This window comes from Sus scrofa, chromosome 13 (genome assembly GCF_000003025.6).
Source record: "Sus scrofa isolate TJ Tabasco breed Duroc chromosome 13, Sscrofa11.1, whole genome shotgun sequence".
NCBI lineage: Eukaryota > Metazoa > Chordata > Mammalia > Artiodactyla > Suidae > Sus > Sus scrofa.
Window position 1 is genome coordinate 14,843,109 of NC_010455.5, and position 24,941 is coordinate 14,868,049.

Here is a 24,941-nt window from a genome sequence, read left to right on the forward strand (position 1 = left end):
CACAAGTCTCTTCTCCAAGTCCATGAGTTCATTTCTTTTCTGTAGATAGATTCATTTGTGCCATATGTTAGATTCCAGTTATAAGTGACATCATATGGTATTTGTCTTTATCTTTCTGACTTGCTTCACTTAGTAATGAGAGTCTCTACTTCCATCCATGTTGCTGCAAATGGCATTATTTTGCTCTTTTTTATGGCTGAGTAGTATTCTCTTGTGTATATATACCACATCTTCTTAATCCATTCATCTGTTGATTGACATTTAGGATGTTTCCCTGTCTTGGCTATTGTGAATGGTGCTGCAGTGAACACAGGGGTGCATTTATCTTTTTCAGTGAAAGTTTTGTCAGGATATATGCTCAGGAGTGGGATTGCTGGGGCATATTGTAGTTCTATATTAGTTTTCTGAGGTACCTCCATACTGTTTGCCATAGTGGTTGTACCAATTTACATTACCACCAGCAGTGAAGGAGGGTACCCTTTTCTCCATACCTTCTCCAGCATTTGTTATTTGTTGACTTATTAATGTTGGCCATTCTGACTGGGGTGAGGTGGTACTTCATTGTAGTTTTGATTTGCATTTTCTAATATTTGGTGATGTTGAACGTTTTTTCATATGTCTTTTGGCCATCTGTATGTATTCTTTCAAAACGTTTATTAAGGTCTTCTGCCCATTTTTCAGTTGGGGGTTATTGGTTTTTTGCTGTTGAGTTGTACAAGCTGTTTGTGTGTTTTATTTTTATTTATGTATGTATTTATTTATTTTGGTCTTTTTGCCTTTTCTAGGGCTTCTCCCATAGCATATGGAGGTTCCCAGCCTAGGGGTCTAATCGGAGCTATAGCCGCCGACCTACACCAGAGCCACAGCAACATGGAATCCGAGCCACGTCTGCGACCTACACCACAGCTCACAGCAATACTGGATCCTTAATCCACTGAGCTAGGCCAGGGATCGAACCCACAACCTCATGGTTCCTAGTTGGATTTATTAACCACTGCGCCACAACGGGAACTCCATTTGTTTATGTATTTTAGAGATTAAGCCCTTGTCAATTGCATTGTTTGAAACTATTTTCTCCCATCCCATAGGTTGTCTTTTTGTGTTTTTTTATCCTTTGCTGTGCAAAAGCTTGTAAGTTTGACTAGGTCCCGTTGGTTTATTATTTTTTTATATTATGCAATGAATTTTATTACATTTATAGTTGTACAATGATCATCACAACCAAATTTTATAGCATTTCCATCCGAAACCCTCAGTGCATCCCCCTACCCCACAACATGTCTCATTTGGTAACCATAAGTTTTTCAAAGTCTGTGAGTCAGTATCTGTTCTGCCAAGAAGTTCATTGTATCCTTTTTTTAGATTCCACATTAAGTGATGGCATTTGATGTTGGTGTCTCATTGTCTGACTGATTTCACTTAGCATGATAATTTCTAGGTCCATCCATGTTGCTGCAAATGAGATTATTTCTTTCCTTTTAATGGCTGGGTAATATTCCATTGTGTATATGTACCATATCTTCTTTATCCACTTTTCTGTTGATGGAGATCTAGGTTGTTTCCATGTCTCCACTATTGTATATAGTGCTGCAGTGAACACTGGAGTACATGTGTCTTTGCGAGTCATGGTTTTCTCTGGATAGATGCCCAGGAGTGGGATTGCCAAATCAAATGGTAGTTCTATGTTTAGTTTTCTGAGGAATCTCCATACTGCTTTCCGCAGTGGCTGCACCTATTGACAATCCCACCAACAGTGTACTAGTGTTCCTTTTTCTCCACACCCTCTCCAGCACTTATTGTTTGTAGACTTTTTGATGATAGCCATTCTGCTGGTGTAAATGGTTTGATTTGCATTTCTCTAATAATGAGTGATGTTGAAAATCTTTTCATGTGTTTTTTGGCCATCTCTGTGTCTTCTTTGGAGAATTGTCTGTTTAGATCTGCCCAATTTTTAATGGGGTTGTTTGTTTTTTTGGTATGGAGCTGCAGAAGGTGTTTATAAATTTTGGAGATTAATCCCTTGTCAGTCGATTCATTTGCAAAGATTTTCTCCCATTCTGTGGGTTGTCTTTTCATTTTGTCGAGGGTTTCCTTTGCAGTGCAGAAACTTTTAGGTTTAATTAGGTCTCATGTGTTTATTTTTTTTTTTTTACTGTCATAGCTCTAAGAGGTGGATCTGAGAAGATGTTGCTGTCGTTTATGTCAGAGAGTGTTTGGCCTAGGTTTTCCTTTTAAGAGTTTTATAGTGTCTGGTCTCATATCTAGGTCTTTAATCCATTTTGAGTTTATTTTTGTGTGTGGTGTTAGGGAGTGTTCTAATTTCATTCTTTTCCATGTGGCTGTCCAGTTTTCGCCGCACCACTTATTGAACAGGCTGTCTTTTCTCCATTGTCTATTCTTGCCTCCTTTGTCATAGATGAGTTGGCTGTAGGTGTGTGGGTTTAATTCTGGGCTTTCTATCCTGTTCCACTGATCTATATTTCTGTCTTTGTGACAGTACCATACGGTTTTGGTGACTATTGCTTTGTGATATAGTCTGAAGTCCAGGAACCTGATTCCTCCAGCTCCATTTTTCATTTTCAGGATATCTTTGGCTATTTTGGGTCTTTTATGCTTCCAAACAAACTTTAAAATATTTTGTTCGAGTTCTGTGAAAAGTGTCCTTGGCAGTTTGATAGGGATTGCATTGAATCTGTAGATTGCCTTGGGTTCTATCATCATTTTGATAGTATTAACTCTTCCAATCCAAGAGCATGCTATGTCTTTGCATCTGTTTGTGTCATCTTTGATTTCTTTCATCAGTGTCTTATAGTTTTCAGAGTACAGGTCTTTTGTCTGTTTAAGGTATTTTATTCTTTTGGATGTGATGGTAAATGGGATTGCTTTCCTAAATTCTCTTTCTGATCTTTCATTGTTAGTGTATAGAAATGCTGTTGATTTCTTTGTATTAGTTTTGTATTTCTTTGTATTAGCTTTGCCAAGTTCATTGATGAGCTAGATTTTCTACCAGTGTTCAGTAGATGTTCTGTGAGAATCATTTCCCATGTAGATAGATTTTTGATGTGTTTGTGGGCGAATGTGTGTTCCATATCCTGCTTCCTCTGCCATGTGTCCCCTCTCCTTAGAAACTCAATCTTAGCAACATCTCATAGTTATTCTTTCTTAGAAGAGTACTCACTCTTCCAATAAAGCTAAAGAGAGACTGATATAGAATCTAGAAATGCTGGTTTAATCTTTATGTAATAAAAACTAATAATAGTCAAAGGAAAATCACTTATTTGCATTCCATTACCTATGGATTTACATACTTAACATGTGTGTGTATGTGTGTGGATGAGAAATTTTCTCTTCCCATTGGCCTCTGCAGTTAGGTGCAACAAAGAGACTTCTTAGCAATTATGATATTAAGCTAGTGATGATTCCAACTCATCCATTTTGTTTTCCACAGATTAAGAATGAGGCCCACGTAAGATGCAGTCTTCTTAAATATTAAGATGACAATTTAAAAATAAAAGTTATATATTTCTTCTCATTGGTTTTAAATAAATTGCAACTGATAACATACTTAAGCTTCAGCTTCTACTGAAGGCAATAACTATCCTATTAAAGTCATTTGCACTGCATTAGCAATGTGTAAGACTTCAGTTTCTTTGTGATATATTTTCACTTCCCTTGAAGTTTCTTCTGCCAAAATTTCCCATTTCCTCCTGCAGGCATATTTTAATACCTGGTGTATATTTGACCTTGTTGTGTTTGTCCATTTTACCATCCACTACCCACATACTCTAAAATTAACCACACCCCTTCTTTGTAATTCTGATACCCTTCCACTGGGTTGCCTACTCTTCCTTTCCCTCTACACCTGTAAGCCCCCAGATAAGACTTTAGAATTTTTCCTCAATATGAAAGTGACAAATTGGGAAGTAGAAATGCACAATGCATTATTGACAGTCTGGGAGGTCAGAAAGAGGGCGAAAAATGAACATCAATTTCTTTCTTTAATCACAGCAAGTCAGAGAAAAGATGGATATAGCAGATGTAGAGAAGGAATCATGTTTTCTGCGTCTTTTTACCTCTGTTCAGATTTCCTGTAGCTTTGGTACATTCTATTTTTGGTGAGATGTACAGACTAGGAGTCAGAGAATTCCTTTGCATCACCTGAAAGTCCTCCAGTTATTTAAAGTATGATAATATTTTTCATACTTCATCTTTAGATAAGTGTGCAATATTTTTTGTAATATAACATGTTTTAAATGTTAAATAGAAGTTTTCTTTTTTATTAGCACCTAATTCTTTTTAGGAGTGTTCTCTTTTTATTTACATTTTTATAGTAATAATTTAAATTGAATACTCTTGGGCCCAATAGATTTGACTTAAAAAATAATTATATCGGAGTTCCCGTCGTGGCGCAGTGGTTAACGAATCCAACTAGGAACCATGAGGTTGCGGGTTCGTTCCTTGCCCTTGCTCAGGGGTTTGACGATCCGGCCTTGCCGTGAGCTGTGGTGTGGGTCCCAGACGCGGCTTGGATCCCGCGTTGCTGTGGCTCTGGCGTAGGCTGGTGGCTACAGCTCTGATTCGACCCCTAGCCTGGGAACCTCCATATGCCGCGGCAGCGGCCCAAGAAATAGTAAAAAAAGACAAAAAAAAAAAAAAATTATATCAGAATTTGTCAGAAAAGTAGCATCTCATTTTACACATAACTGTAAAATATTTCTTTCTTTTATGTGTTAGGTATTAGAAATCCTGGACTGATCTACACTGAATGGAGTAGGTACTAATTATTTGGTATTGGTTGATCATATTGAAGGACCCACTTGTTCCTTGATTTCTGATAAATTGGGGGCCTCCATCACAGCTACCACTCAGTCACTTATCTGCCTGTTGAAGTCTTCTTTTGAGTGAGTTCCTTCAGAAATGTAGATATCCAGTGTAAGTTTAAAAGATACACTGCACTCAAGTTTAACTCTTAAGCACAACCCAGTAAGAGTGGCCAAATAGCAATAAGATAGTGTGATATGAGCCTGATAACAACCAGATGGTCCTCTTCATTTAGGTTCTGAACTTTCTCTTGAATTTCTATTGCACTTCCACTTCTTCCAAAGTATTAGGCTTCTTTGTGTTCCAGATAGTCTGACTAAGTTTTTAATTCTCAGCCCTTTTTTCCATTATCAATGGCTACAGGGCAGCCAGCCCTCCACATCCCCTTCCCCTAACTCAGAGAGGCCCAAAAGCTACAAGACTCTGCTCAGCATTCAGGGAAAAGACAGCCTCTTCATTCTTACTTCCCCATCCTGGTGACTGGTGCACCCAAGTCATCACCTCCTGACAGCTATATCTAGCACTCATGGACTTCCAGGAATATGTTTTTTTTAACATTAATAATGCTAAGCATGAAATATTTTCATTAGTTTACATTGTATTAGCAATTCATATCTAAAATCTTTCAGGGAGTTCCTGTTGTGGCACAGTGGAAACAAATCTGACTAGGAACCATGAGGTTTAGGGTTTGATCCCTGGCCTTGCTCAGTAGATTAAGGATCTGTGAGCTGTGGTGTAGGTTGCAGATGCAGCTTGGATTTGGCATTGCTGTGGCTGTAGCGTAGGCTGGCAGCTACAGCTCCGATTAGACCGGTAGCCTGGGAACCTCTATATGCCACAGGTGTGGCCCTAAAAAGATGAAAGAGAAAAAATAAATTAATTAATTAAATTAAATCTTTCATATAGTTGGTTATAGAAGATACATTTCTATACGTATAATAATTTAGTACAAGATCAACAAGCTAGAATCCTCAAATCCAGGCCATTTACAGATTTTGTATTTTTGCAATTTCCAATTCTTTACAGCATGATGTGTATGTTTCCTTTGTATTTTAAAATTATCTAAATAACTAATTTATCTTGTTTCTAAATAATTATCTAAATGAGGCAAAATGATGTTTTCGTATCATTCTTTCTACTTTTTTGATTGTAGCAACTACCTTACCTGGATGTGGTTGTATTAGTTTTCCTAGAGCTGCCATAACAACGTCCAAGAGTAGGTGGCTTAAAATAATAAAAATGTATTTTCTCACAATTCTGAGGGCTGAAAATCTAAAGTCAAGATTTTAGCAGAGTTGACTTCTTTGGAGGCCTCTTTGGCTTGTAGAATCTTTTTGTGTCTTCTCAATGGTCTTCCCTCTGTGCATGTCTGAGTCCTAATCTTCTCTTTTTATAAGGATAAATTTGTCATATTGGACTGGAACCCACCTTTTAACTTATTTACCTTCTTAAAGACCCTCTCCAAATATAGTCAGATTTCGAGGTACTAGGGGTCAGGACTTTGACATATGAACTTGGGGGGTGGAGGGTGGGTGGGATGACACAATTCAGCCCATAGTGATGGCCCTTTACAGTATTTTAATTTGCCAGAAACCAAAAATGTATAAAGCCCATGTTCTTTTAAACTTTGAACCAGCACAGTAGGAAACCAGAGTACAGTGAGGCCTGGTTACCTGGTGAGGCCTCCTGTCTGGTAGGAGGCAGAATTAGAACCTGGGTCTTCTAATTTGAACCTCACTACCATTCTGCAGTGCTGTGAACTGAAGTAGAACTTGACAATTGCACAGATTTTTGCATGTTTGAGTATATTAGATATAAATATTTTGGATCTTGATCTATAAAATTCAGTCAGATTTCTATTGTACATTCCTTAGATACAGCTTCGTGGCCTCATTTGCTGTCTTTGCTTCCTGCTTTATTCTCTGAACAGTAGGACAGAGTGGTAAAAGGGCTAAAACTTTGTTGATATATATATAGTATGTTTTTGCCAAATGGGAAAATGAAACGTATCATAGAGTTTCTATAAGTTTGTGTCATGAATGAACACACCCTTAAAGATTTATTTTTTGGTAAAGGATAGACCTTATTTCTAGTATTGAGCATTTTTAGTGGTTTGGTCACTGCCAATGACACAGATGAGTTGGTGCGGGGGGACAGCACAGAACTGCTGAGCTGTTTCGGCTTTTCCCACAGTTGTTATAGCCTCCAGTTTCAGCATAGCCCAGTAACCCTTTGGTGGTCCTGGGTCCACTAGATCTCTCCTGCCCTGTCAGAAACCCTGTCAGTGGGACAGCATTTCAGTAATTAATCATTCTGAATCATGAGAGTTGATTCAAGCCTGCAGCGATTCTGAAAAATCTTTTTTCTCTTCTCTTTCCTATTAGCAATGCCCACATGTCTCTTACAGACCATGGAAATCATGCTTTTGTTTTATACTTCTTTCTCCTCATATCTTATGAATATCTTAAGTATGTGACTATTTCAAAGCTTTCTATATCTATAAAGATGCAACTCATTACTTGTATCACTTGAGTATACTACTTTTAAATGATACAGGTATGGGAGTTCCCATTGTGGCCCAGCAGAAGCAAGTATCTGACTAGTATCCATGTGGGTTTGATCCCTGGCCTTGCTCAATGGGTCAAGGATCTGGTGTTGCCTCGAGCTGAGCTGTAGGGCACAGACACAGCTTGGATCCCATGTTACTGTGGCTATGGCATAGGCTGGCAGTTGTAGCTTTGATTCAACTCCTAGCCTGGGTACTTCTATATGCCACACCTGCAGCCCTAAAAGGGAAAGAAAGAAAAAAAAAAAGAAAAAGAAAAGAAAAGAAAGAATAAGTATGTGTAAAATTTGTGAAACAGTTACTAAAATTCAAAATTCGACATATAATTGTAACAGATTTATTAGTGTCTACCTTTTTTAAAGCATCAAAATAATTAAAAATATTTTCTTTTGAAAGTTGGCCAGGGATACTTTGCCCTGATCCTTTTAAAGAGAAATATGTGTCCTATGACCTGGATGGAGATGTTGAACAATATCACATAGAATTCCTGGGTGATCCCCATTCAAGATCATGGATAAATGCAACATTTGTTGGACATTATAGTATCACATTAAAGGTATGTACAATAACATCAAAGCTTTGATCCTCTTGGATTTGTTTTTAATTATGGCCATTTTATTTCAGATCCTGAAAGACATATAATTATTTACTTTATATTTATATGAATAAAATAGCATACAGTATTTATTTAAACTCAAATATTTGTATTTTAAAGTGGCTGTTTCAAAGGAAGTATGCATATAAAAATAGCTGCAAGTAGTTTTAAATTTTGTTTCTTTAATGCGATATAGTATAAATCAACTAAAGACTTTACATAATTGCCTTTTGAAACAGTTTTAAGAGTATCATTTGGTAATTTTTTAATTCCCTTGAGAAGACTCTAAGTTATAGCCCTAGCTAAAAGGGAAAATTAATTATGGAATGCAACCAGATTTTCATATTTCAAACAGAATATTTCATTATACTAAAAACCCTTCAGTATTTTCTTGACTCTTTTTAAACTTTAAATCACACAGTGCAATTAATGAATAGACTGAACTCTCAAGTTGAAGAGAGTTAAGTGAACTGAACCTTTTTCACAGGTTTGGTTTGTTATAAGTTAATTCAGTTATCTGTGTCTATATCTTAATATTGAAACTTTTCATCCGCAAACCATCCTTTCATTAGAAATCTGATTAAAAAGTAGATGTCAGAAACGTGAATGCCTTTGAGTTAACTGGATGGTTTCTATTTTATAGTGAGAATTATGTATATTCAAATATGCATATAAATGTATATATATTTAAGGCACTCCATTTAATCCACAGTATCAATAAATCTGTAGAAATTATTTTGGCATAAATAGTACCTTTGTTCCATTCAGCTTGAAAGTAGCTGGAGGGGAAGGCTCTTTCAGTAAAAGTATTTAAGTATGGAATAACCTCACTTAGATTCATTTCACAGTGGTTGTGAGTGAGTTGTCTGTGTGTGAGGCACCTTCTCTGCTCCCACATTTTAGATGTGTTCCTAGGCACTTTCACTGGCAACCACAGAGGACAGAAAGGAGTATTCCCGCTCTGTGCCCTTTCTAAGGATAGAGAAACCTCCTAGCTTCTCACAAGCAGACCTTAGAATCTTAAATATTTGACAGGGTATTAAAGAAATTATATGTAAATTATATGTAAATGTGAGTAAAAAAATCAAAGTGTATTTTTAAATTGTCAGAATTTGAGTTCTGTCATGATAAATTTGAGTAGTCTGATTCCAGTGAGCATACCATTCATTAAACCCTGAGGCAAGGAACAAATCTGATTCAAACCAAAACTAAACTCAAGAATCTGTAAGTTTTTAACCCTCTGAAAGCATTTAAAGCAAATTTAGAAATTCTTGCAAAAGACCAGGAATTCAGGGCTATTTAAATTAAGCAGACTCTCAAAGCAAGAATGAAAACAGAAAAAAATAAAGTGTCTGTTTTACCTCTTCTGTCCCCTACATCACCAACTGGCAAGATGCTCTGGGTGGATTACTCACTGGGTGCCCACAGGCTCTCTTCTCTACTGTCATTCAGGGAACCTACAGATAGGCTTCTTCCTTCCTCTCTTCTTGTTTGTTTCTTCATTACATCCTCTCTTGGCACTGATAGAATAGGGTTGCCTTTTTCTATGAGTATCTTCATTCAAGGCTGAATTTTAGTTCCTTTTACCTCACATTTAGCTGGCATGTGCCTTGCTGTCCTGCTGTGCTCTGATTCGCTTCTCTTGGCCATGGAAGGGTCTCCACTTGCCAGGAAGGAGAAACTCACAGATGATTGCCCTAATTGCCCTAATGAGAAGTCAAGAAACAGAAAGCAAAGAAGTTAACTCAGGAAATACTGACAACCAAGGTAGAAAAATGGTTTAAAATGATACATATGAGAAATTGTTTGAAAATGAATACTGTCAAACTGTGGGATTACTCAGGGATAGCTGAGATTTCCCCTACCCTTGGAGATGGAGATGATGTTGACTCCAGCCTACAGTTCTACTGCTTAGACTTGCCAAGAATTAAAATGTTTTGGTCCTCTCCTACCGTAGCAGCTCCTGGATCCTCAGTTTCTGTCTCTGCACTGTACCACAGTGATCCAGGTGTTGAATTTACATCCCTGCCCCACAAAAAGACCATGTTCCAAAAATACTGTGTAGCAGATAATGACCTTCTTAAAGATTTCTTATAGAAGAAATAGAAGAGGGTTGCATGTTGAACCTGCCATCTTAGCTTCTTTCCTAAAAGTAGACAAAGAATGATAGACATAGATGATTCTCACTGCTTAAGCTAAGTCTTACTTTATATATTATCTCAACATTACTTCCTCCTAATTTGCATAAGCTTAGTTTAACAAGTGATTAAATAATATTTCAGAGCTTTCACCGACCATAAATTGCATTTTGCATGTATATTTTACAATGGGAGAGAAATAAGAAAAGAGTATAGGCATTTATGAGAAAATATGATAGTTTTATTTAGATTATGAAATTTGTAACTCCTCTCTTTTAGTTCATGTTTATCTAGCTTTTTTTTTCTTTCTTTTTTGAGGGGGGAAGTCAGTTCCCCCTGGTTGATATGTTTAGGGGACCACTGACATTAGTTTTATTGTTGAAAACATAGCAGAGTTCTGTCACTGTCATTCATACAGGTTATAAGCTTTTCCCCAGTAAATAAAACTACTCACAGAGACACTGGGATATACTTTAGAAAAAAAATTGAAAGCAATATTTAGATTGCATATTTGTAATTTATATTAACTATATATTTTATTTTTTTCATTTACTATAAAATAAGTAGTATAAAGATAGCTGAAATTCCCTTCCTATTTTAAAGAGACCTTGATTCTCTTACAGTATATATATTCAAAATACATGTCACTCTGGTAATTACGCAGAGAAGTTAGACATGAACATGTGCTAAATAATGAAGAATTAATGAGGAGTTCCTGCTGTGGTGCAGTGGGTTAGGAATCCAAGTGCAGCAGCTTGGGTCACTGTGGAGGTGTGGTTTGATCCCTGGACTGGCACAGTAGGTTAAAAGGATCTAGTGTTGCTGCAGTTGCAGTGTAGGTTGCAGCTATAGCTCAGATCCAGTCCCTGGCCTGGGAATTTACATATGTCATGGGTATGGCAATAAAATAAAATAAAAAAGCTAATGCATGGAAGTTTCTAGTGGCCTAGTGGTTAAGGATATATAGCCTTATACCTGCAATGGCTCAGGTCACTGTTACAGTACAGGTTTGATCCCTGGCCTAGAAACTTTTGCATGCCATGGGTATAGCACCCCTCCCCCAAAGAAAAGTTGATGCATTGAGTACATTTTTTCCCTAGTTAGCACAAATGTTGTTTCTTTTATATTTAGTAAGTACATGTCTGCAGAACCCATTATTTGCAAGTTTATTTTTTCACTTAGACTACATGACTTAGTTTAGCATTTCTTAAGTCTGGTTTTGCATAGAAGTACAATAAAAAATGACAGCAATGAAAGCATAGCAATGCTTGGGCTCCAGTCTCCTGGATCAATTAAATCAGAAGCTCTAGGAGTAGGACTAAGCCTCAGCATTTTTATGTCCTTCAGATGAATCTGACATGCATCCCAGAGAGAAAGAACCACTGATTAAGTTTTCCCAACTTGAGGCAGTAGAGTTTTGTTGGTTTTATCTCTGCTGGTGTAATAATGCGACTATGGTCATGCCTGTGGCATGTGGAAATTCCTGGTCCAGGGATCGAACCTAAACCACAGCCATGACCAGAGACCCTACAGTGACAATGCTGGATCCTTAACCTGCTGCCCCACCAGGAAAATCCCTAGTCTTTCACTTTCGCTTTCCTGGAAATGATGGTGATTGCCAGAGGTACATGCTTAACCCAGTAGTGATCAGTTTCACTGAATATAGCTTTAAAGTTATTCTTGTCATTCAGCATTATACGTAATTTACAGATATTACCGATAAAGCAATGTATAATTTGAGCTTAATATTTATAGTATATTTAAGCTGACCATCTATCTTATACATTAGAGTCATTATAATTTTTACTCAACATAGATTATATGCTCCAACCAATGATGGCCTGGCCTATACTTTTCTGGTTCTTATACCACCAAGAAAATATAAATAGTTCACCCTTTATACTATGATGCTCCTGTAGTAAAATTAAGTGTTTTGCTTTTTTTTTTTTTAAAGTCCGTGCTGTGAATGGATTCTTGGATGTAGGTTTTATTAGTCTGCTCACTACTGTATGTAGGATAAACCTGTGGATATGCAACCATTTCTTTGGGTACCAGATGTCATTTAGGTATTTACCCATTATGTTAGGGAGTTGCCTGTATTTTCCAGGGAGATTAAAAAGGGAGCTGTGCTATATTGCTAAACTTGAGCACTGCACCTCCTAGAACTGTGCTTCCTGAGTGGTTCTTTAGTACTATTTACCAGAATTTCCCAGATTTCTACCTAACTTTATAAAGTAGAGTTGCATGTTTGATACTCTTGTGGTGGGGAAAGGCCAATGAGTTGTGAATTGAGTGATGATTATCTGAGCATGCAACTATGTTCATTGAAATATTCTCCAGAGTTCTCTCTTTCTCTGTAGCCCCGTGACTGGTAATGTTTGAAATTTGGTTTGCCGCTCTGGACTACTCTTAGCAAAGGCCTCCACTGCCAACAAGTAACAGCTATGCAGTGTGAAGAAGATATTGGCCTTCTAATAGGATTATTCCAACAGATACACTAAGATAACACAGAGGATGTCACAGTTCTTTGTAACCTGTGTCTTTAAAAGGTTTATTCCTGAAGTTTTAGTACTCTTTAGAATAGAGCCAAAGGACCGATATCACACTTTTCTAATTTCTCTAGTCTGCAAATAGAATAACACCATTTGTTATCCTATAATAATTTACCATATAACTTGATTTATTTTCTGTGCAATGATAAACACATGAGTAGAAGTTACCAGCATTGATGATACACTGAATATAAATCTAGTCTAAAAATATCCTCCAACAAAGGGCTCTGATGTCAACATGCACTGCAGTGACTTCACACAAGCCCATAAAGAGCAATCATATAATTGAATCCCTACTGCAGCCTAAGGATTGAGTAGATCTTTTTATAATAATATAATATAACAAATAATATTTAAAGTCTCACAGAAATCCCATGAAGATAGGCATCATCACTATTTGACATATGGAAAAAACTGAGATTCAAGCTACATGTGTAGCCCAAGGCCAATTAGCTGCTAAGTGATGGGACAGTGATTAGAATCAAGATGTCTAACTCCTGAGTTCCTTTGTGGCCTAGCAGTTAAGGACCCAGTGTTGTCACTATAGCAGCTCAGGTCACAGCTGTGTCACGGGTTGGATTCCTGGCCTGGGAACTTCTGCATGCCATGGGTGCAACCAAAGGGGAAAAAAAATTCCTGACTCTAAGGTCCAGTTTACCTATGCATAATGTTGAATGTTTTTCTAATTTATTGTTGAATGTTTTTCTAAATTTTTACCTGTGAAATGAGGAACATTTTCATCTTTTAATCATTTTTTTAAATTGAGATATAGTTGCCTTGAATGTTGTGCTAGTTTCAGCTATACAGCAGAGTAATTCAGTTATACATATATTCATTCTTTTTTCAGATTCTTTTCTCATATACATTATCATAGAATATTGACTAGATATCCCTGTGCTATACAGTAGGTCCTTGTTGGTTATCTATTTTATGTGTAGTAGAGTATAAATATACTAACTCTACAGGTTTGATGATGGCAATTTCTGGTATACTTGCTCTTTATTTGCTGCTTCATGTTTCCCTTTGGAGGACTAGTGATGAAGCAGAACTCTTGATATTTTCAAATTACATTTGTAGTAGTTGTTTGACAAGTATGTCTAGATTAACATCTATTTGAGCAAGTGTTTTGCTTCCAAGATTCATTTGGATCCATATTCTAAGATTGTAGTCTTTAATATAGATTAATGAGTTCCTGTTGTGGCTCAGCGGGTTAAGAACCCATCACAGTGTCCATGAGGATAAAAATTCAATCCCTGACCTCACTCAATGGGTTAAGGATCCGGCATTGCCAATAGCTATAGTGTAGTTCCCAGATGTGACTTGATCTAGTGTTGATGTGATATGGGCCGGCAGCTGCAACTCTGATTCTACCCCTAGCCCAGGAACTTCCATATGCTGCAGGTGTGTCCATAAAAAAAAAAAAAAAAAAAAAGATTAGCGATTTGTTTTTTTGAATCACTAGGTCATCAGGAATCATTTTGCTCTTAGAGTAAACAGGAAGCAAATCTATTGAGCCAACTCTTAGTGAAAACCAAATTTGAAAAAAAAAAAAAGTTTGTACATATATATATACACACACACACACACACACACACGTATATATTTGTGTATATTCTTACACCATGTTCCTGCTAGCAGATAATCTGTATAGCTACTAAACGCTCAGTAAAATTTTTATCATACTAATTCCATTTTTGGTATTAGGTATAAAATTTGCTGTAATTTTGGTATTATTGTATTAAGATGTTTTTTGGTGGTTTACTTGTTTTCCAAGCATCCTTTCGGTGTTGTAGAAAACTGTAGAAAGTTTAAGGGAATTAACACATAATTAGAACATATTTCTATAACTGTGACTATTTGTGAGTAATATGCCAAGAAAACTTTTGTAGCAATGTATATTAAGAAAAAAAATGAAGTTGTCATAGTGGTTAAAATGGCAGTCTCTAGAGCAAGGTTATTTGGGTTTGAAGGCTGGCAGATGTTTGACCTGAGGGAAGTCACTTATCCTTTACAAATCCTATGTGACTCATCTTAAATTGAAGGTAATAACAGTATATGCCTCAAAAAGTTGTTACAGGGGTTATCTGAGATTACACATTTAAAGCATTTAGCATAGTTCTTATCAGATAGTAGGCTCTTAATAAACATTAGTTGATCATTATCATTGGAAGTGCAGGTGAAATATGTGGATACATTACTAATTTCCTCTTATAGAAATCCAGATCCACAGGAGGGAGTACCAAAAAATTTTACCAGGAACGTTAAGGTGGAGAATAATATCTTTTATTTTGACTAAGAGTGTATGTGAAAAATAACATGATTTTAGTGGGGGGTTTTTGTTTTGTTTGCTTGTTTTTTTTCTTTTTAGAGTCATACCTGCGGCAAATGGACGTTCCCAGGCTAGGGGTCATATTGGAGCTGTTGCTGCCAGCCTATACCATAGCCACAGCAATGCCAGATCCGAGTCGCTTCTGCAACCTACACCACGAGCTCATGGCAACACCAGATCCTTAACTCACTGAGAGAGACCAGCATCAAACTTGCATCCTCCTGGATACTATTTATGTTCGTTACTGCTGAGCCACAACAGGAACTCGCGATTTTAGTGTTTTTAATCAGCCAATACAGTGCTCCCAGAAATTGCAAGAAATGGGACCAAGTGATTGTCTTATCCGTTGAATTTTAGTACATGACTTAACGTGGCCATTGCTGCAATCCTTTTCTAGTTTAGTATAAACAGAGGTGCTAAGACCTCTTGAAAGCCAGAGATAGGTTAGAGCCTTTTTCATCCAACTCCTTGGTGATAAATAGTCCCCAGTATCAACAGTGCCTCAAGAATACTTTAGACTTCTTTGACGGAATTTGGAAGGAGACTAGGAAATATCATGCAGGTTCTTTGCAACTGAATGAAACCAGTTTTTCCCCTATCTCTGTTCTGTTTTTTTGGTTTAGTCACAAAAATATTTGTGTGTGCTAACTTTTCTGCTTGAAACTAATTGTTGGATTCACCTCTGTCATTGCTTGACTTCATCTCTTTTGAATTTAGATAGTTGTGAACTTATGCTGGAGTTAAAAGTCCAAACTCAAATAACATGACCAGCTTTACTCAGTTCATAAGGGAACAGGTGCATCATCAAATACATGAAAAATGTATTAAGCATTGATTGGATTTCTCATATCAACTTCTCAATAGAACAGCAATAATCTTTCCTAAGAAATTCCGGTACATACCTTTCTCAACTTTCTAGAAGTGTTTATTTTCTGTTAACCAGAGTCAGATCATTGTTTTTAAGCCAAAATACCAGGCTCACTGAATTTCCATCAAGGTCACACCCCTCAAGAGTAAGGCTGCCTTATAACAAGTCTTTTATGTCGAGGTTCTTAAGCTAGTAAACAGTTCTAGAGTAACTTGTTGGTACATTCTTCCATTAGGGAATGTGAAGTCTAAAATTTGTAATCATGTAACTGAAGGGTTACAGTTGATATATTATTAACTTCTGGAGTTCCTGCTGTGGTGCAGTGGGTTAAGAATCTGATTGCAGCAGTTGGAGTCACTGCAGCAGTTGGAGTCATGTGTTTAAACCCTGGTCCAATGCAGTGGGTTAAAAGTTCCAGTGTTGCCAGCAGCTGTGGCTCGGATTCAGTCCTTGGCCTGGGAACGTCCATATGCTGCAGGTGCAGCCATAAAAATAATAATAATAAAAATTTTTAAATAAAATATCTTCTGACTGAGGGTTAGAAATAGTCTGTGACTCAGGCAAAACCCTAAACAATGCTAATTAAACCAACTTTGAATACAAATTCCAGAATTACTACTTCCTTGCCATTTTGTTTAGCTTTCAGAATATGCACTGATTGTGTTATATTTAACCATCCTCTTCTCCCAGATCTCATACCTGCTTGTATGATTCTATTTTTAAACAGCATCAGAGCATCTTACTGTAATAAATACAACAGTTGTTTTCCCATAAACACATGTTCCATAAAAAACAAGCAAATGTGGAGTAAAAAGTATCAGCCAAGTATGTTAACTGTTTTTTAGGTTTAGGTCTAATGTCCATCATACTGTTCCTTAAAGAGCCAGTCCTGACTTTTTCAAAGCTCAGGGCAAATGAGCACATGCTCTTTTCATGGCTGATTTAAATCCATTCTCCCAATTCTGTTTAACATCCTGAGCTGGATCAGGGAGCCTGCTAGGGCTATGGGAGATAGCAGTCATTGAGATAAGCATGGGCCTTCAAAATTATCTACTGACTCAGAGTTCTTTGCTTCCTGTTCTTTATTTCATCATTATATTACTAATATTTCACTATCATTTTACAAAGCAGTAAAATGCTTTCTTGCTATGAATTTAATGATATATTCAGTTTTGCAAAATAAAATTTCTATAGCTTGAAATCAAAATTATGTAAAATACTTTAACCTGTACATAATAAATACATTTAAATTTCTTATTCTTTTTAAAAAATTATAAAATATATATAAATTTTTCCATTTTAATCATACATAAAACAGTGATTTAAGTTTTTACTACTGATTAATACTCCTAGAAAAAAATTTCCTAAGCAATATAAATAATGACAGATGAAAGTTCCCTGTCTTTTCAACACAGTTTATTTCTTATGATATGGACTACAAGCTCTTCATAACATCACTTTTGAGATTAGTGAAACAATTGCCTTTTAGTGAAGTATCATTTTATAGTCATTGAGCCCATGAATTCTGGAACAAGATTGCCTGTGTTTGAATTCCAGCTCTATCACAAACTTGGGCAATTTCTAAATTCAGTGCCTCAGTTTTCTCATCTATAAAATGAGCATAATATATCTACTTTTAAAGCTTTTCAACAAATTAAAAAGTGTTTGTGAAGGCTATGTACCTGACATTTGGTAAATATATAAGCATTTGATGAATTAATAAATAAAAACAACAGCAAACTCTAATATTAGAACTCCTTTGGAAATAAAATAAACATTAATCAGCTCCTTCCTTTTCAGACTAGAGTTGCTCTCAAGTGACAGTGGGGTGAGAGGGCTGAGCCCTAACCACTAGACAAAGGCCAGCAGGCTTCATTTAGGTCCCCAGTCTTTTCCCTTTGGATGAAAAAATTTGGCAAAGAGACTCAGAGCAGTGAGGCAAATAAAGTGTTTATTAAGAGAGAAGATACGTTTAGAAAAAACGGGCAGGCTAGGGAAGAGGGGAAAATAGAAACAGACAGACAGAGAAAGAGAGAGCCACATGCTTTGGGGGAGGTTTTTAAGTCACTTGTCTGCGGGCCGTCTTTCTGGGCTACCTCTGGCCAATCTTCTTGCTTTGTCTGCCTTGAGTCCATATTTGGCCTCACCAAGGGCCCTCCCCTGTGTGCATGTACATCTTTTAGCCAAGATGGATTCTAGTTCAAGGAAGAAGTTGACAGGACCTTATTATGATCTGGCAAACCCTTCCCTTCTCTGACCCCTGAGGAATATTTCTGCACATGTGTGGTGTGGGAGGTCTCCTTGACCTCAAGAATGAGAAATACATGGTCTCTTTGTCTTCTATCCAAGCAGGATGCAGCTCCTCCTTGCTGCTGCCATAATCTTTATCTTAAAGTATCTGTCCATAAGGGACAGATTCCAGTTGCTCAGCCTGGGACCCATCTATCTCCTGTCTCACTCACTGTTTATATTCTGATCATTTGTGAGGTTGATAACCAACATTTGAAAAAATGCTTATACTTTATAAAATACCTTTTACATATACAAGCTCATGTAATCTTCATTGTTAAGAAAGTTGAGGTTCAGGTTAAGCGACTTGCCCAGGGTCACATAGCAACAGAACTGGGACTCGAGCCCAAGTTTTCTGACTGTAAGCCCCAGGTTTTTACATTACATGTCAAACTGCTTGAGTTTTACATTGGACCATCTGCTTCTAATCTTCATAAGCATACCAAATTCATAATAAACTATCATCTATAAATTGGAAAATCACAAAGCCCTTTTATTGGTCTCCTGTTGTTAATTCAGCAACTTGATTAATTAACTTAACCTTTAACCAGGGCTTTTTAAAGTTGGACAATGATGTGAAAGCTCTCTTCTTCACATTTAGCACATTGATTCCTTGCCATAGATTTAGGGCCTCTTTGTGACTGTCATTAAAACCTAGTATGATTCATTCCCTTGTAACCTCAGAAGTAATTAATTGCTATTCTTAATGGAAATGTTGGTATCCTGATCCCAGAGGGGTTTGTTTGTTTCTTTTACTTTATTTTTGGTTCCCAAACTTGCTCATCATCACAATCTCCCATAATGCTCTTTAAAAATATATATTCCTGGAGTTTCTGGTAGCCTAGTTGTTAAGGATATGGCATTGTCATTGTTGTGGCTCAGGTTTAATCCTTCTGCATGTATATATATATATATATTCCTGAATCTACATACTTGGAAGTTTCTTGAGAATCTCTAAGTTCCTCAGTGAGTCTCAAGAACTACTGTATAGCAGATTATCTCCCCAAATACCTATTCTCTGTGTTTATTGGAATTAGCTAAAGAAGATATTTATGAAAATGTGTATTATTTTTATAGTGTTTATTTGTAAAATATATGAATGTATTTATTAGTTTGTGGTGCTACAGAATCCAGGCAGATCTTCAGCAAAATTATGATGTTAGACTCCTCTGTCCCTTTAAATAGTTTCTCTCTTTTATGGTAACTGATTTTTTCCCCTCCTATGACAGCTGGAGCCCTAATTCTCTCTCCTCTCAAAATCTGATTTCAGGTCCCTCACACTAAATGACTAATGCATTAGATGTATAAAACTTGTTTTCTGAAAGATATCAGTCCAGATAACAGACCAACCTAAACTGTCAGACCAGGGCTCCTTTAAAAACAAACAAACATCACAGAATGTGGTGGTTATTTATCCATCTTGATAGGAAAAGAACTTAGTATTCAAAATACTTAGAATATTTGTTGGAGTTTCCTGGTGTCCTAGAGGTAAAGGATCCAGCGTTTTACTGCTGTGGATAAGGTCACTGCTGTGGCAAATTTTCGATACCTGGCATAGAAACATCCACATGTGCAGGTGTGGCCAAAAAACAAGGAAAATATATGTTAAAGTCTAGGTTAATAAAGAGCTTATCTTTAAAGAGATAAAGAGTAACCTGTGATTTTTCCTTTAATTAAAAATGTTTTAATTTATTTTTTAAATTATTATTATTATTATTATTATTTCATTTATTTATTTATTTTTTGGCCATGACTACAACACCATGTGGAAGTTCCCAGGCCAGGGATCAAACCCATGACACTGCAGCAACCCAAACCACAGCAGTGATAACACAGGATCCTTAACCTGCTGAGCCACAAAAGAACTCCAGCCTGTGATTTTTCTGATTTGTCCACAGGGGCTGTTTTATCTAAAACTGCTTGGCTTCCTTCCCCTTCGTCAACCCAAGGTTCAAAGAGTGCTTATGCCCTGCATTGTCAATTCCCAATGTTTCAAGTCAAGTGATACAATCACACTTTAAAGATTTCAGTCTTATATTTTCTGTTCTTTCTTTTTTTGCCAAATTTATCCCCTATTATTCACTGCAGTCTTTGTTTTACCTTTCACATTGATGTAAAAGATCAGACTAAACAGAACTAAAACTATTTTTTTTTGGTCACCTTAACTGGTTTACATTTTCCAGTGGTGTAGGAAGTGGGAGACAGAAGTTAATTTGATCTTAAAATCCTGCTGAGCTAGAGTAAGCAAATTTCTGTTTACGATTTTGAAAGCATCATTGCTTCAAGTGTTCAATAATTTGAATGAGCTGTCTAAATAGTTCATTTAGAAGGCAGATGTTAGGACATCCAGGCATGTGGTGTACAGAAGTGGATGTGACTATCTTCTAGTTTGCATCAAAGGAATGGGAATGTTCTTACTGTTGAGATTACTGGTTCCTGTTGCAGAAATCCAGTTTAAGGAAGACAAGATATCCTTGCGAATAACGTTTTACTGAATTGCTTTAAGTGAAAATAATAGCTTTGGCATGATAGTAAATAGAAGGATATGTCTGTCATGGGTGGAGTCAGTGAGGTACTCTGTAAGTTTAAATGTATAAATAGCCACAGTTGACATAAATGACCAGGCAAAGAACTTTATTATAGATGGTAGTGCTGATCCTCAAACATTTAAGAGAGATACATTCCAAAGGAAAATTATTTTAGGGGGTTCTGTCATGGCTCAGTTGAGAGGAATTTGACTAGCACCCATGAGGACTCAGGTTCCATCCCTAGCCTTGCTCAGTGGGTTAAGGATCCCATGTTTCCGTGAGCTGTGGTGTAGGTCACAGACACAGCTCGGATCTGGCATTGCTGTGGCTGTGGTGTAGGCCGGAGGCTGTGGCTCAGATTCAACCCCTAGTCTGGGAACCGCCATATGCTGTGGGTGTGGCCCTAAAAAGACAAAAAAAAAAAAAGAAAATGATTTCATATTTCTTCATGTTAGGAAATTTATGACGTATCTGCCCGTGTTTCTAAAGCCTTATTATAATTTAAAGTAGTGGTCAGTATTTGAAGCATTTTAATGAATTTATGAAGCAAAATAAAGCAGTCTAATACATATGAATCCAGTTTTCCAGATGTTTAATATATGCTCTGAAAGATACATTTTCTTTTTTCTTTCTTTTTTTTTTTTGCCTTTTAGGACTGCACCCGCAGCATATGGAGGTTCCCAGGCTAGGGACCAAATTGGAGCTACAGCTGACAGCCTACACCACAGCCATGGCAACATCAGACCTGAGCCGTATTGTGACCTCCACCACATCTCACAGCAATGCTGGATCCTTAACCCACTGAGCGAGGCCAGGGATCAAACCCGAAACCTCATGGTTCCTAGTCGGATTCGTTTCCACTGTGCCATGGCAGGAACTCCTGAAAGATACATTTTCTAAATTATAAATACTTTTATTTGCAGCTAACTTTGTTATTGATACACTCAAAACTTGCATTGGTGACTTTGGATGATAGATGTTTACCACTGTACCTGCAGGATTGCAGTGAGTCCCCACTGTCCCCCAAATAGGTCATATTAAGACTATTTTGATTGAATTAGTTTTAAAATTAGGTACTATTTTTTTACATAACATTTAAAATACTTAAATTAGACACTTTTTTCCCCAAGGAAAAAAATGCTCCTACTATCATGGAGTAAATCAATGGCTTATGATGACGTACTTACAGATCTGCATTCTACACAAAAAAAATGAAGTTTACTATTATTATCCTAGAAGTAATATCACCATATTAGAGTGCCAGATAGTCATTACGGTTATAAATTTTTCTTTTACATTTCAGGATAATCACGTAATTCAGGATTAAAATGTAGCAGCCTTTTATTTTCATCCCCAGTTTCCTATCTGGGCTTTACCCATGCCACACTGAACAACACTTGTCTATTTATAATACTCAGATATTTACTAGGTTCAGAATGATCAAAACGGAAAAAAATTTAAATGCCAGCATGAGACTTAAATTAGTGGGATGAGACACGTGGTTAATAAACACGTTCTTTTTTTAAAAAAAGATATGATATGTTAAGATTCCCTTGTAGCCTCGCAGGTTAAGGATCCAGTATTGTTACTGCTGTGGTGCTGGTCACTACTGTAGTGCAGTTTCAATCACTGGTTGGGAAACTTCCACATGCCATGTGTGTGGCCAAAAAAAAAAAAAAAAAGTGATATGGTATGTTAGTTGTTGATGAGTGCCATGGGGAAAAATTAAAGGAGAGCAATAGGTCAGTGGAGTGAAGGGGTAGGGTTCCAGGGGCCAGGGGTAGGAAAGATGACTACCTGCCCATTTATTCTAATATTGAGTCCCTTAGCTAGGAAATCCTTCCCTACTGCCAACCAAATACCAGTAGTTGGTTGATAATAATTCTTGTTTCGATTATGTTTTCCCTTTCATTTATTCCAATAAGTAGTCAGGCCCCTTGTGTTGTCATATCTCAGGGGCATTTTCTGTTTTGTGCTTCAAAAGCAGCGCTTACCAGTCTCTTGACCTGAGTTCCTCGTGGGTGGGAAGAAATGGGGACAAGAGGTCAGTGCCCCTGAAAGGAACAGGTAGAAGCAACAGGGTAAAGAAGAGAACCTTTAAGACTTGGAAGAGGATAAAAGTCTGTTAGTCCCTGAGGAGCAGAGTACCTTGGAGAAGAGCACAGGGTGATCAGGAGGTGGAACCCATGCCGATAATCCTCCCAGCCTCCAAGAAGATCTTGTGGTCCAGGCATGACAGAGAAGCTGGTAGAATGCCTGGCTTCAAGGAACTTGAACCAGGATGTTATTCATGGAAGGCTATGGGTTGAGTTGTAATGGTCTGTCTTCACTCTTCCAGCTCCATATATTCCTTTCCAGTCTACGTGAACTAGGGAAAGTGAGGGATGGCCCAGAATGAGTGAGATCAAATTTCTTATCCTGGTTGTGAGGGCTGTCACATTCAATTTTATTTAGCAAAAATAAGGTAAACGACATTGCTTACAAGTTCAAGTTTGAGAAGGAAGACTTACCTTGCTACAACTCCAAGTTGTTATATTTTGATTAATTCTGATGTGGAGAAGCAATCTTAAAATTCAAAGCAACAGAAGATATGAATTTATGCCAGATTGCAGATTTCTCTTCACTGGCTTTACTGGGTGGATAAACACACAGATATTCTTCTCCTTGAATTGCCACTTCATATTAGTATATGGTAATAGCACAAACCTTTTTCAATGAGTCTAAAATTACTGAGATGGTACATCCAACTTCCTCCTCAAACTGGGAAATGTAAAAATGATATGAAGGCTTTCAGTCAGCCAATTACACTTGATTGGAACAAGATCACATAGGACAGTAGTTTACAAACTTCAGTTTTAGATACAGTGAAATTTTCTCAGACACAGCATACTACCTCTCCCTGTCTAACCATCTATTTAGTCTCAACCCTCATCCTTATGCCAAATATTTATGTGCTTATTCATCTATCAAGAAAACATCTATCAAGAAATATCTTATTTACATTCATAAATTCACACCAGTTTTTAGACTATATATATTTCTTCTCTATAAGATGATTACTTATTTTCCCTCTACCATAAATTTAATAAAACTGAGAAAACTCAAGTTGCCAAGGTAATATAAACATAATGAAAGATATGATATTCCCTCTTGGGATCAAAGAATTTACTGGAATCTGAAGATGCCCATCCCTTACTATAGTTTCATCTGATATCATGGATCTTAATTCTTGACTTTATAAGCTTTTAGCTCCTTAAACATTTGTTAAAGAACCACCTTGAAAATTTCCTTCTTAAACAAGTATATTTAAAAACTCGTCTGTGTTTTATTTTGGCTTGGGGTCAGAGATAATTTGAAAGTTCTAAAAGTATTAGATAGATTCAGGTTTTAGTGAAAGACATAAGTCTTTAGGACTACAATGGCTAAGGACAATTTTCACATTGAAAACTGAAGTAGACTATGTATGCAGAGCTCAGTTCACATAAGGATGTGAAATAGTTGAGGTCAAATATATAGAATTTTCTTTGGAGAGGATGGTGGTATACTGTAGTATTTTCTTACACTCCTTTCTCCTCATCTTGGGAAAAGGAAGGGTGGTTATTTTCCTGTACAAATGGTTGTGTGAGAGTTTGGGATGGGTGTTCTGCAGCTTGAGCAGCACAGCATACTGGTGTCTAGCCGCCTTACCCCCAGAGAAATCTGTAGAATGAGAGTTTCAAGTAGGAAGTCTGGTGGCAGAGGGAGAATATCTAGAGACGCTGGAAACGGCTAGCATACACACAAATTGGGGAGCAGCAACACAGGCAACATGGCAGAAAGAGCCAGGGTCCTTTTGGAAGGCTTCCCACCCATATGACTTACTGCTTCCATGCAGTTAATGGGGTAGGTAGTTGAAAGCCACCAACCAAAAGGAAGACCTTGCTGTGTCAAATGAGCTATACGTGGTTAGAAGGAAGACAGTCTTCCAAAACCCACAAAGCACTTTGCAATAAAAAAAAAAAAAAACAAACCCTTTGAGACTGATGCACTGCCTACCGTGATATGGAGACAAAAACAGACATACTGACCAATGGAACATAATAGAAAACCCAGAAATAAACCCAGACACCTATGGTCAATTAATCTTTGACAAAGGAGGCAAGAATATAAAATGGGAAAAAGACAGTCTCTTCAGTAAGTGGTGCTGGCAAAACTGGACAGCTGCCTGTAAATCAGTGAAACTAGAACATACCCTCACACCATGCACAAAAGTAAA

The 24,941-nt window shown here is 37.1% G+C and overlaps 1 protein-coding gene across 3 annotated transcripts in view; it reads left to right on the plus strand.

Annotated features, from left to right (window-relative positions):
* The window catches only part of ZCWPW2 (zinc finger CW-type and PWWP domain containing 2), a 141,941-nt gene that overhangs the window by 57,645 nt on the left and 59,355 nt on the right, over window positions 1-24,941 (plus strand). For 2 of the 3 annotated variants that reach the window (XM_021071484.1, XM_021071483.1), the window contains exon 3: window positions 7,784-7,943. In XM_021071484.1, the coding sequence (XP_020927143.1) occupies window positions 7,784-7,943 (160 nt within the window). Of the gene's footprint in view, window positions 1-4,734; window positions 4,771-7,783; window positions 7,944-24,941 lie in introns of all 3 variants that reach the window. The other variant, XM_021071485.1, reaches the window with a different exon arrangement.